The sequence below is a fragment of the Epinephelus moara genome, chromosome 24 (genome assembly GCF_006386435.1).
Source record: "Epinephelus moara isolate mb chromosome 24, YSFRI_EMoa_1.0, whole genome shotgun sequence".
Classification (NCBI taxonomy): domain Eukaryota; kingdom Metazoa; phylum Chordata; class Actinopteri; order Perciformes; family Serranidae; genus Epinephelus; species Epinephelus moara.
The window spans coordinates 32,848,419-32,861,373 of NC_065529.1; the positions used below are offsets into that span (position 1 = coordinate 32,848,419).

General features: G+C 39.9%; 2 protein-coding genes across 4 annotated transcripts in view; both read left to right on the forward strand.

The window, feature by feature from the left end:
• Positions 1–157: 157 nt before the first annotated feature.
• On the forward strand, positions 158–5,105 carry LOC126386200 (protein shisa-4-like). Its single transcript, XM_050038385.1, has 5 exons — positions 158–303; positions 596–752; positions 869–1,026; positions 1,319–1,468; positions 4,190–5,105. Exons 1-5 carry the CDS (start codon positions 228–230, stop codon positions 4,318–4,320), a joined length of 672 nt encoding a protein of 223 aa, XP_049894342.1. The 5' UTR covers positions 158–227; the 3' UTR covers positions 4,321–5,105.
• A 6,458-nt stretch (positions 5,106–11,563) lies between these two features.
• itga7 (integrin, alpha 7) overlaps positions 11,564–12,955 on the forward strand; it is a 50,487-nt gene continuing 49,095 nt past the window's right edge. For all 3 annotated transcript variants that reach the window (XR_007569457.1, XM_050038028.1, XM_050038029.1), the window contains exon 1: positions 11,564–12,064. Coding sequence is in view for 2 of the 3 variants with exons in the window: in XM_050038028.1 (XP_049893985.1) it covers positions 11,847–12,064 (218 nt within the window). In the remaining variant the exon portion in view is untranslated. The remainder of the gene's footprint in view (positions 12,065–12,955) is intronic.

Here is a 12,955-nt window from a genome sequence, read left to right on the forward strand (position 1 = left end):
CGTCTGTATTGAATTAGTTGTTGTGACACAGTTTTTATGCTCATGCTTGACTCGTTTATATGGAGCACTCCCTTTTGCAAAAAAATCTTTCATAAATCCTCCAGTGACAAGTCCTCCTCATGAATTGAGGAATGCTGTAGGGCTGCTTGCTAAGGGTGGGACAGACGGACAGGTTGAAACAATTGTCTCACTGCAGAGTAAGACGCATTTGCTTATTACACTACATCATGGCAGTTATGGTTTCAAGGGTCTTGTTCTGTCTTGTGTGCGTCCTGTGTTCGCTCCTGATCCAGACTGTATGGGGTGAGTTTTATTTTGGTGTTTTTATCAGCAGGTATAGGATGTTTATGCTGTCCTCAGTCAAATGCAGACGGTTACAAAGTGAAACCAGTATGACTCAGTCAAGTTCAGTCAGTTGATTGCCGCAGTTTCATAACTACTTTAATTTTACTTTTTAGTGGAGATGACACCTGTTTTGAGCTTGTGTACATGTATTTGCAACTAATCTGTTACCAGTTTTTGTATTACTGTAACACCTTAGATAACCTCCCACCCTCACCTGTCTTCACCTCACCTCGTGCTATATATCTTACAGCTGAAATTTGCACCAGCTACGTGGACACAAATGGTAACCAACATCGAGGTCAGCAATGTGGCAATTACTACTGCTGTGGAAACTGCTATCAAAGATCCTGCTGCAGTGACAGATCATATCGGATTAGTCAAGAAGACCAACAACGCTGCTCTAAAGGGTGTGCTCCTGCTCCCAACCTGTGTTTAAAAAAACACAAGACAGCTGCAATACGAGAAACGATTTCAACATTTTTAAGAAACTGAAATAGCTTTTTTTCTGTGTCTTTTTCCTCAGGAGTGGCCATGGGAAAAGCAAACTTGGTACGCTCCTTGGAAGCATCTTAGGGTCTATTTTTCCCATCATCCTCTGTGTGGGTGTCGTCATCTGCTGTATGGCTCCTTGCTGCTTGTTCTACAAGAAGTGTCGAAAAGGACGCAGCCGAGGGTCCCAGGGTAGGACACATTTTTGGTCACAGTTTAGTTTGTGCACGCTCTACAGTGTACAACTTTTAATATACTATATGTGCAAGCAGTTAAAGGAAAAGTTTGACATTTTGGGAAATATGCGTATTCGCTTTCTTGCTGAGAGTTAGATGAAAGGTTTCATGTCATTCTCACATCTGTATGGTGAATATGTAGCAGCCAGTTAGCTTAGCTTAGCACAAAGTATAGAAACAGCTTGGCTTTGTTAAAATTATATGGACCTTATTTTCAAATCAAACTGAATGTATGACTTCACCAACAGCTCCCCCCACCATGATCAGCGGGCCCCAGCTTCCTTTCCCCCCCTCCAATAATTACCCGTCCCACCCGGGGGGCTACCACTCCGTACCCGGCCAGCCTGGATTTGGAGGCCTGCCCAACCCTTCAGCACCGCCACCATACATGGGAGGAAGTGAGTTATTTTCAGACATTTATAAATTTAAGAAGTAGCAGGCCAGTCGTCAGAAAAAAATGTTGGTATTGTACATTTCTGCAACCTACTGATATGTGACGTGTACGTTTCATGTCGTATCACATAGCTCAGACCACATGTAGGATTATTTTTTATCAGCATTTCATCTCAGTCTTGTCAATGTGTTAATCATGTAATCAGAACAACACAATTCAACAGGATTTTTTAATCATGTAGCCTATCAATCACTCTTGTCTGAATGTAGCTATTTCATGTTTCCATTTTCATCACTATTTTAATCATGTCAATATTTTATTGTGTAGGCTAATCAGGGATCAGGAAGCTCACTCATTAATAGGTACGGTGGGGATACACTGATTTTAAAAGTTAGATGTCAATGTAGCCTAAAGGATGAGCCTGCCATTTAGGTGAGCTAATCTATATTTACCTTAATGTCTCTCTCTGACTGGAGTTCATAGACTTCAGTGCTTGGGTGGGGGGACTATGGCTGCAATCAGGTTTGGGGTGTGACTTACAGGCATGCTGGTAACAGTTGATATATGTAGTTTTATAGCAAAAACAAAGCATAACACGAGGTCACAGTTTACCTAAATAATGCTGTCACCATAGACTGTATATAAAAATGGATGTAGCTACTGTGACGTTACCCATTGGTTTGTGGACTGCTGTTTTGAAACCTCAAGTTCGGTTTTTGTCACTTCCACGTTGGCTTCTTTTTCAGCCTCAGAGGTTGCCGTTTGGCTGTCCCACTTTAGCTAAGATGTTCCGGTGATGAAGGACAGTGACATAAAACACACAAAAAGACAATTCAGAACATGTCCAGTAGTGTTTGTAGCGATCAAACCAGGTATTATAAGCCAAAACATGATATTTTCCTAACCCTAAACAAGTGTTTCTGGTGCCTGAACCTATCCACACGTTAGCCACAGTGCTGTCACAGCATGAAATTTCACAGTTTCACAGATTTGCTATACATTAAACGTACAAATGTAACATATCTGTGGTTTGCACAGACATACAATGCCAACATTTAATCTGGTGATAGGTTTTATAGAGCCTCCAGGTGTAGCAGGCTTGGAGGATTTCACCCAGTTGATGTTATGTATCAGTTGGTGTTGTGATTATGTATTTAAAGGGTTAGAAACACATTGTTTATTTTTTATTGTCAACAAAACTGATGAAGAGACCAAAACCTACAAGTAATGTATCTTACTAATGAGTATTGTGTTTATGTCTAAAGTCTGATATATCATATTTCTCTGTACTATGGAGCTCCACTGTTGTCCAAAACCAAAGTAGGAGGAGTTTTTTCGGGTGCCCCTGGTTACCAAAGTAAAAGTTTCCTTGACTCACAGACTCTACGACTTGGAAGAAACTCCCTTGATCAAATAATCAATACCAAAGATGAAAAAATACCTTTTTTTTCTTTTACAAAAGGTCAAAGTTACAAGGTTGTGTATTTAAAAAAATGTGGAGGTCAAGGCTCAAGGGTACTGTGGTATTTTGACCTTTGGATAAATCCTTAATTTTTTAAAACGTAAGTTGAAATCAGTTAAAACTTAGCCCGATAACATAACCCTATTAGCTTATCACATTATCCAGTTGAGTCCTATGTTTGAGGATAGTGTTTACAATAAAAGTTGAACTGGTGATACAGAATGGGGAAAAACACATTTGTAACTAGCGGACCCTCCCTACTTAAAAACATACAAGGAGCCACCCTTGGGTCACATTACCATGGTCATGGGCGATTTAGTTTGATTCAGTCTGACATGCACAGTCCTGTTGTTGACAAAACTCACCAGAGCACCAGATGTGTATGAATCAGTATCTGACAACAGCCCCAAACAAATCTGCTATTCACTCCTGATGGAGAAATGTTTGCTAAAAACTACAGTGCCCAAGTATTAGTGGGAAATCATATAAACTTTTGACCCATTCAGAACCCAGTTATGTTTCAAACACAAAAAATATTGTAAAGCTGGATTTTTACTCTCACTTCTCATTAGCAAATTAAATAAATAAATAAAATAAGATAAAATACAATAAAATAAAATAGAATTAAATTAAAGTAAATTAAATGTATTAATAATAATAATAATAAATTGGTTTGGATACTTTAGGTATTATTTTTTCCTGTGTATTCCAATGGAGGAAAAATATTAATGCAGCAAAAACATGAGATTATTTATTTTTCATTAATAGGTAACTCATATCAATAAATAAAGTGATGCTTTAAAACATGTTATATATTGTTTTGTATTTGTCATCACAACTCAAAATATCCTAAATTTTCGAAGTATCTCCAGAAAACAGTATGTTGAAAACCTCCTGAGATTAATAATCTGTGTACATAATCAATAAAATGCAGTACAGGTTGACTGTAACATTAGAAAATCAAATCAGAACAGGATCTCCCTATACTATAGATTTTCCGGTGTGACTCAGATCCGCTGTCCATTCCAATGGATAGATTACTTTTCTAAAAATACTGCGTAAACATTGTCAATCTTTTATATGATTTTTTTTTACATGTTTACTAGTTTACTTTAAACACAAATTATGTAATTCAACAATATGATTAATAGACTGAAACTTGCCTTGCCCTTCCTCCTTACCTCAAGGTCGGCCATGCTAGTTAAAAAAGGGGGCGTGGGACAGATACAGTAACAAACCAAATATGTGATTTTTTCTTTTTAGATAATCCACCTCACGGTCAAGGTGGATTCAATCCAGGGATGCCGATGGTGAACTTCATCGGCCCGCCTTTAGAATCAGCGCCACCTTCAAATGACAATGCACCGCTGCCCTACAACCCTGCTTACTCCTGATCTGCATGGTTAGAGCACTACATGCCTTGAAACCCTGGTTGCACCACCACTGTCAAAGGCATGTGAAATGTGTGGGTTATGGTGTGTTGATACGGTAGAAACCCTCTTTGCAAGGTGTTAAATCCAAATATATCTCGGGAAAAGTGCATTTTTCTAGTAATGTGTTTGCAATATAAACTACTTTAATGTATCGCTATATCTTGCTGCTGCTGCTGCTTTTTACGGGTAAACCTTTATGAATAATGCTTCAGTTATGGCCATTTGTTAAGCAGTGTCCTTACTTTTTGTGTTTAGTGTTGAAGAAATGTTGGATTTTAGGAGAGAAACACAAGAACTAAAACACACATTTCAAGTCAGGATAAAAAAGAAGATAAAAAAATTAAAATAAAAGAAATAAAGCAAATTATATAACAACAAACAAATAGGCTACATTAAGCATGGGATAACAGTTAAGGTGATATTTATTCTGAAAAATTCAGTATTTCTTTGCAATTTAGATCCATTCACATGTTCTGAACAAACATCACTTTAATTGTTGCACTCTGTCTGTGTTTATTCTGAGAACAACTGAGGAATTTGGGGATTTCGGGAGCTTTTATTACAGTTTGTACAGTTTGTGTGATTCTTGGCTTCAGTAGTTAGTTAGATTTTTTTGGATGTGTGTACCCTACACCCTGTTTGACTTAAACTGTGGTGAAATTATGATGAAACATGTATGATGAAAATGTTTCTTTTTTTAATAAAGTGCATCTGCCACTAGAGGTCGCCTCTAACCTGATTTTGTTTTGTATAGCAAAGGAACCAGTGGGAAACTGTGTGCTGCTTACTGGAGTTGCAAAGTCATGTTATCAATTATTTTACATGCCAGACAATAAACCTCTGACTGTCTCATTGTGATGATGAATACTTGTGAGTCCAGGGTTAAAATCACAGGTGCTGTAAAGATACATGGTTAGTTGTCCTGTTTTATTTTTAGGGACGATTGCAGACTATAAACTGAGTCTGATGGGTACCATAAAAACACTGTGTCATCCTCTGTTGCCTTTAATTACTGTAATATATAACTTTAATTTTTCAGTGACTGCGGAGAGAATCCAAAGTACCACAGCACTGAGGTAAACCTTGTGTCGGCTCATTAGCTGGGTGAGAATATACAGAGGTATCAACTGTATAATTAGTCTGAAGTCCCATGTAAAAGGGACTGAACATTTTGATTTGAATTAAACCACACAGCAGTATTAACAAGTACAGCTGAAATGATTAATCATAGGTTTATTGACAGAAAATGAATTGGCTAATCTTTTTTTTTTTTTTTCATGCAAAAGCATTTCATGGTTCCAGCTTCCCAAATGAGAATTTGCTGCTTTTCTTCATTTTAATTAATTAATTAATTTTTAATTTAATTTAATTTAATTTAATTTAATTTAATTTAATTTAATTTAATTTAGTTTAATGTGATTTAATTTGATTTGATTTAACTTAATTTAATTTATTGAATTTTTTAAATTTTGAATTTTATATTGAGCTCTGAGAACTTGTAACCGCATTTCTCACTATTTTCTTTACAAAAACAGTAGACTCAAAGGTTGACAGACTGGAGAGAATGATCGGCTTATTTGCCAAAACTTGGCTTGGTCTCCCCAGGTGCATTACCAGCACAGGGCTGTATGGAAAAGGCCCTCTGGAGCTCCCTCTGTATAGTCTTGTAGAGGAGTGCAAGTGCTCCAAGGTAAGGTTGGAAATGACACTGACGGAATCCTGTCACCCATGTGTAGCCCAAACAGCTCCAACACTTGGTTGTGGAAGGAAGTGGACCCCATCTGCAGCTACACAATAGGTCAGCCCTTAATCACCGGGACACTGTTAGACATGTGCAGCAAGTTTGGCACAGTGGTAGAGGGTGATGGGAGGATGCGAATGAAGCAATATTACATCAATTGGCCAAAGGGGGGCGCTATAGCAACCGATTGAAATTGCAAACTTTGAATGGGCATATCTCATGCCCCGTATGTCGTAGAGACATGAAACTTTGCACAGAGATGCCTCTCCTCGTGAGGAACAAATTTGCCTAAGAACCCTTAACTTCCAGTTATATAGATTTTCCGCCATTTTGAATTTTTTGAAAAACACTTAAAATCGATCTCTTCCTAGAAAGTTTGACCGATCTGCATGGCACTGGGTGAACATAATCTAGGGACCAATATCTAAAGTTCCCTCTTGGCAAAAGTTGGAAAACTTACTAAAACTGAGCTTCTATAAGGCAATGAATATTGCGCAGGGCGTGGCTCATCACATAAAGGTGTATAACATCTCAAGGGTTTCACCGATCACCACGCAACTTTGTAGGCATATGACCACACATAATCTGAGGGGACCCCTCCATTATTGACCCCATCAAACAAAATGGGGGCGCTAGAGAGCTAATTTCTTATCTAGGCCTAACCGCCATATGGATTGTTACTAAACTTGGTAGATATGTAGAACAGGACCGGAGAAATTTTACTCTAATTGGCAACTGGGTGGCGCTATAACAACAGAAAAATGCTTAAAAATGGCTAAAATGCGACCGATCGCTGTGGCTCCCCCTGTGGCTGAATGTTGGGTTTTCCTAATTTTTGGTATGACTAAGTCATGGTATGGTATGCTGTACTCAATGGGTATGGACTAGTAATAATCTAATGATATACAAGTGTAACAGTCACAGGGGGCATTTTTCTGCATTGACTACTGCATATTTCAGCTACATTTTCCTGATTATACTTACATACTGTTATAGATGTTTAGTTGTTTGCTGTCTCTAGTAAGGAGTTAGTTATTTGTCTCAGCAGTGTGTGCATAAATGATGATTATATGAGGAGTTTTTAGGACACAAAACCTTGTGGAGCTTTGCAGCAATGCATCAAAACAAAGCAGAAATTTACTAGTTTGCTTCTTAAGTCCTCAAAAAATTTAATCAGTGTTACATAAATCCATAAAGTTGTAGCTAAATGTTGTTATCTGCAGTCTGACAAAACCACTGTGCTCAGTTTGGCCACTTCCTTTGGGATCATGTGCAGTTAAATAGCCCGAGTGGGCGTGCTTTCATTTAATCCCATAATAACCAGCACCACTCCCTCTTATAGCATCCCACACTATCCATTAATCAATACAGTAATAGTGCTGACTGCGGCTGTCTCAGTCATCAAAGTGGAGGGGCGCTATAACAGGAAAAACGACCCTGCCTCCGTGTGTACTGCTCCCCGCTCGCCGTCTAAAATAAGATCTCTCCTTGAGGTGTGGCTCAGACTACTAATGAGCACTTCGCCGGTGTCATGGACGTTGTGGCAGATAATCTTTAAGGCCAGCCATCACTTCTGCTCCCTTCTTCTCCATCCCTTTCTTCCGTCCTTCCCTCTGACTGTGCTTTGTTCTGTCTGAAGGCATTCTTGTCTGGCCTCCTGCCCGAGCTGCCATTAGGATGTTTGCAGCATTTTCTCGACATCCCACACCATTCCTTTCTTCTTCCTCCTTTTCTTCTGCTCTGTGGCGTCCTTCTGGTATTTATAAGTCGGAGCTGCCCAGCATACAGAGAGTGGACAGGGGTCACACTATGTTCTTGGATATCAGAAATCAGCCTTTTGATCAGGTTTGAGATATTTATTCAGGACACTGAGTCAGTGAGCTGTGTGTGGGAGCAACTGCTGACAAACTCCCCAGTGCGTGCTCTCACTGCGGCCAAGATGCTCCAAGGAGATACATGCATGCTGAACTTCCCCACATGCCTGGAAACACAAACAGACTTGACAGCATTATTTATCTTTCAGTATTTTTAAATCAGTTTCCATCATTGAAGATGAGTGATAACAAGTTTCCAACTGTGTTCATGTTTTGCTATTTTTACATCTTTTCCATCTCTTAAGATAATTGCTAACAAATGATCTATTTAAGGTACAAAAAACCCCGAAATGTTAGCTGCATGACTCAAGGTTTGGCAGTGGTGGTTGATTGGTGACTGTGGTCCAGATTTAAATGAAATATCTCATCTATCCAATATCAACTATTGGATGGATTGCCATGATATTTGTTATCCCCAGAGGATGGATCCTACCAGCTTTGTCCACTTTTCTTTTAGCGCCAGTGGCAGGTTGACATTTCTCATTTACAGTAAAATATCTCAACAATGATTGGATGGATTTCAATTAAATTTGGGACACACAATCACGTCCTCCTCATGATGAATTTCATGGATTTAATATTCAAATGTGTCCAAGATTTTGTTTTATGACCAAATATCAACAAAACTAATGACATACTCTCATCACCCCCAGCTGTAGTTTGTGTTTAGTGCTAATTAGCAAATGTTAGCATGCTAACACATTAAACTGAGACGATGAACATGGCAAACTTTATACCAGCCAGTGTTAATTTTGATAGCTATTTTAGATTTAGTCTTAGTCTTGAGACGAAAATGCTTATTAGTTTTAGTCATCGTCTTGTTTTTGCCACGGAAAAAAAGTCAGTGACGTAAAATCTTTATCATAGTTTTCATCAATAAAATGAACACTGATACCAGCTTAATGTTAGCATCATCACTGTGCACTTGTTAGCATGCCGACATTAGCATTGGTCTCAAAGTAGCTTACAGTAAATACCTAAAATATCTTATTCTGAAATTGTAGATACACTGAGGAGTGAATTCACAAAGAATGCTGATGGCACCATGAATAGCGCATCACTCACAACTGGTATCTGCCCCGTCTACTGTCTTAAGGTCCAATTCACAAAAGATATTGCACTAATGATATTACAGCACAATCACGGCAATAACGTTTTGCAGCTGAATCTTAACAGGGCAGAGAGAAACTGCGTTTGGGATGTAATATCCAAGTGCTTTCAGTGTGCTTCAGTTCCCACCAACTCTCTGCAGACAGTTTCTTTTTGTCATATCTCTGCAGGTTTAGCAGCCACAAAAGCTGCACAGTCCTTTTGTGAAGCCACTCCTCAGGTGCCAGTGTATTGGGTTTCTAACTAAAACCAATGTAGCCTAATGAAAACAATCCTGCAGTAAAGATGGAGCTTGTGGTGCTGCTGGACTGTAATTCATCAGATATTATTGATGTAAATAAAGTGAACAAGAAATAGAAACACCTGTCAGTATAAGACAATACATTTCAGCAGCATCAGATGAGACTGTATTATTTTAGCAAGGTGTAAAGAGGCATCTGAGTGTACAGTGAAAGCTCATCAGCTCTTATTCTTAATACCACATAAAGGCAGCAGGGGGCAGAGAGGGTTTGACAGCAGAAGCTGGTACATGATGCCAGCATGATCACATGAGAGGGACTCATCCTTGATGATAGTACCCAGAGACACTAATCTTTGGTCAGTTATAATCCTCCTTAATGTGCAAGTTTTGTTAAGAAGCTTCGCTGCCTCTTTGTCAAAGCTCAAAGCTAACATCTTAGCTGAATTTTCAGATAATAAAATCACACCAACAAAGTCCATCACGTGGTTTAGTCAACTGGAGAAAACAAGCTATTTAAAACTGAGGATATACTCAGTAACTACAAAACCTGTTGTACTGGAATGCATTAGGTTGTATAGGTGTACCTAATAGAGTGCTGTACCTAATAGAGTGTAGCCTATATTACGCACAAGGTTTTTTTCTTGGCAGTGTAAAAAGTAGAAGTGCATTTTTATTTGTTGTGGTCCCGCAGCGTTTTCCAACCTCTGTCATCCATATAAAATCTTCATTCAACGTCTTTGTTTTCTGATATCACCTCCGTGATGTGATCCTTTCTGCACACACAAGTCAGACCTTTGGGATAAGTTCAAAAATAAATGTATTCATCTTGCACGTTTAGCTGCAAATAAAATGTTTTACACTTGAATGGAAATATGAACATCCAGCCCAGGCGCTAGAAGAAAACGTACGTTTCTGCAAACCCCAAATATGTTACATTTACACCTTTATATGTATCATGTCAACATTTCAAAAGTAACATAATCTATAAGTGGATGCCAGCCAAGCTGTTCGAGACTAAGAGACAACAAACTGGCTGTATTTTAGCGAGTCATTGCTATGTTTCCAATGACCTTTTAGACTCCAAATGTGGGTGCTGTGTAGCGACCCGTTGGTGGGGATAGTGGCACAAAAAGCGGTTGTCTTTTACTGAGAAATTACTGCTTTTCCTGCCGGTTGAGCTCACAAAACTGAGTATTTTGAGACAAAACCTGATTTTTTCCTAACCATAAACATGGTTTTTGTGCGCAAACCTAACCACGTTAACAACAATGCTATTCAAACATTAGGTTTCAACGTATCTGCTACACAATAACGTGCAAATCTAACGTTTTTTCTGGTAACTGAGGTTGAATATTCATCTATAAAACCTCACTGCTCAATGAAATCTTAAGTCACATCCCTCTAAGCATTTTATTTTATTATCCAAAATCCTAACTGAGAAGGTGACACACAAAAGCACCTCATTTTCTCACGTTGTTGGTGTGCAACTGTTGTGTGTGTGAGGTTTATTGTGTGGAACAGTTGAGGTGACACAGTGACAGCTGCACACAGACTGACCCGAGAGAGACAGAAATCAGCTGGTTAAAACAGCAGCTGTGGGTGAGAGGGCATGACTGAGGTAGGCTGGCATTAAGCTGTTTGTTTGAGCTACTTGTACGGAAAATCATTGAGGTAAACCACTTATAATTCACATCAGGGAATACATAAAATAACACTTGATGTGCTGTGTTGGAGTCCTGCAGTTTTCCTGATTATGTCTCACTGCTCTGTCACAGCTAAAGGTCTGTAATAAAGTTTCCTGGGTCACTGTGCACATTTAGGCCTCTTTTGTCTCCTTGATTCATTCCAGATCAAGTCAGACGTCAGCGCTTTCAAGCTCAGAGTAAAGAGGAACCTTTAGATTCTTCATGTCTGGCTTTTTAACTTTGAACATCAGTTTTTTCCCTCTTCATGCTCCTCAGATCTACGAGCACCTGCAGCAGCGAGTGGACACAGAGAGAGGCACTCTGGACCGTGTGAACTCCAACAGATAAAACAGTCTGCTGTCTTTTCACCCTCTCTCTCTCTATTCAATTGCCTCCAAGTATCTTGACAACCTTGCCTGGTATTTTGGCAGCAGTCCCTTGAGTGTTGATGTCAGCTGAGAGAGGGGAGGGAGGGAGGGAGTGAAAGAGAGAGGGGAGGGGGAGGAGTGAGCGGGCTATTCAAGGCACTTGTCCTCTGTCTCCCTCTGAGCATAGAGGAGGGGGAGGCGCACATGCATTGAGAGAAACACACACACACACATATACTAGTGGCGGCCACATTTTCGCAGCCTGCTCTTCAGACTGACAGCAGCAAACGGAGTTGAGAGGCAGCACGATAGAGCAGGGGAGGAAGAGAAAGAGAATTAGAAACAAGGGAGGCATCCACAGAGGACACTACATAGGATTCTTCTCCTTTATCTCTTTGGGAGCCATAAAAGGATTCTCCCCTTCTTGAACTGAACTTGCTCTGCTGCTAAGAGGACCTGCACCCTGCTATGGCAGCCCCGTTGGGACATGGGAACACTGTCTCCCCCTCGTCTTGTTCCTCTCATCGTTGGACTATCCTCCTCTGGGCTCTGTTGACCCTTTCAAGCCAAGTGTGGGGCTTTAATCTGGATACTACACACACGCTGCATAAATTGGGAGACCGTGGCACCTTTTTTGGTTTCTCTCTAGCACTTCACCAGCAGCTTACCCCAGAGCCTCAGAGCTGGTGAGTGGGTGAATGCAGCACTGAGCTTTGTGCCCTGTGTGTCCTTTTTGACTTTTTGTTGCACCTCACACACTCAGTTTAAACGTGTGTTCTTGTGTCTGCACCTGTTCCTCCCCTATACCATGAAACTTCATTTTTGGGGTGGTAAAAAGCTGAAATTTGAGTTGTGTGGCTGCTACAGTCAGCATTTCTATTCTGCACTGTCCTTGGATTTGCTAAATCATTCTCATAACTGAACTGGGTGCAGGAGTTTTTTTGTGTTTATGTGCGGTATGCACAGCTAGAGCAGCCTGAGTTAACAGACGATGATTTACAGTAAGTGGAGAGTGGATGAGAGTGGAGCTTGTGCTGAATCAGCTGGCAGGCAGTGATTTCAGAAGAATGGTTTTTAAGTGATTTTTTCAGAGCAGTTCAGGTCTGATGCTTGCTTCACACACGGGGAGTGGAGATATCAGTGTGTCCTGGAGGCCTGTGTGTATGTGTATTCATGGGTGAGATGTGTGTGACTGTTTGTTCTCTGATGTGTTTGCCAACAGCTGTTTTGCTGCGTCTCTCAGTGACTGGAACACTCATGAGCCCTGTTCCCATCCTCCTAGTATCATGAATTAATTATAGCAGTTCTGCCTGTAAATCTCTGGAAATCTTATGAACGTAAATAAGAGACGGACTTAATATACCTCTCCTGAAGCTTTGCGATTAATATTTCATCCGTTGAGGTGCCAGAGAGACCGTTTTATAATATGGCTATCTATAGTTTTTGTCATTACCCCAAAGAGCTATGCTGCATTTTCCACTACAAATTCAGTTGGCACAGCTAAAGCCAGACATTACATGGTTCCAACTTTGAAAGTTTTCGTCAACCTTTACCTTTTAACAGCAACAGAGCAATGC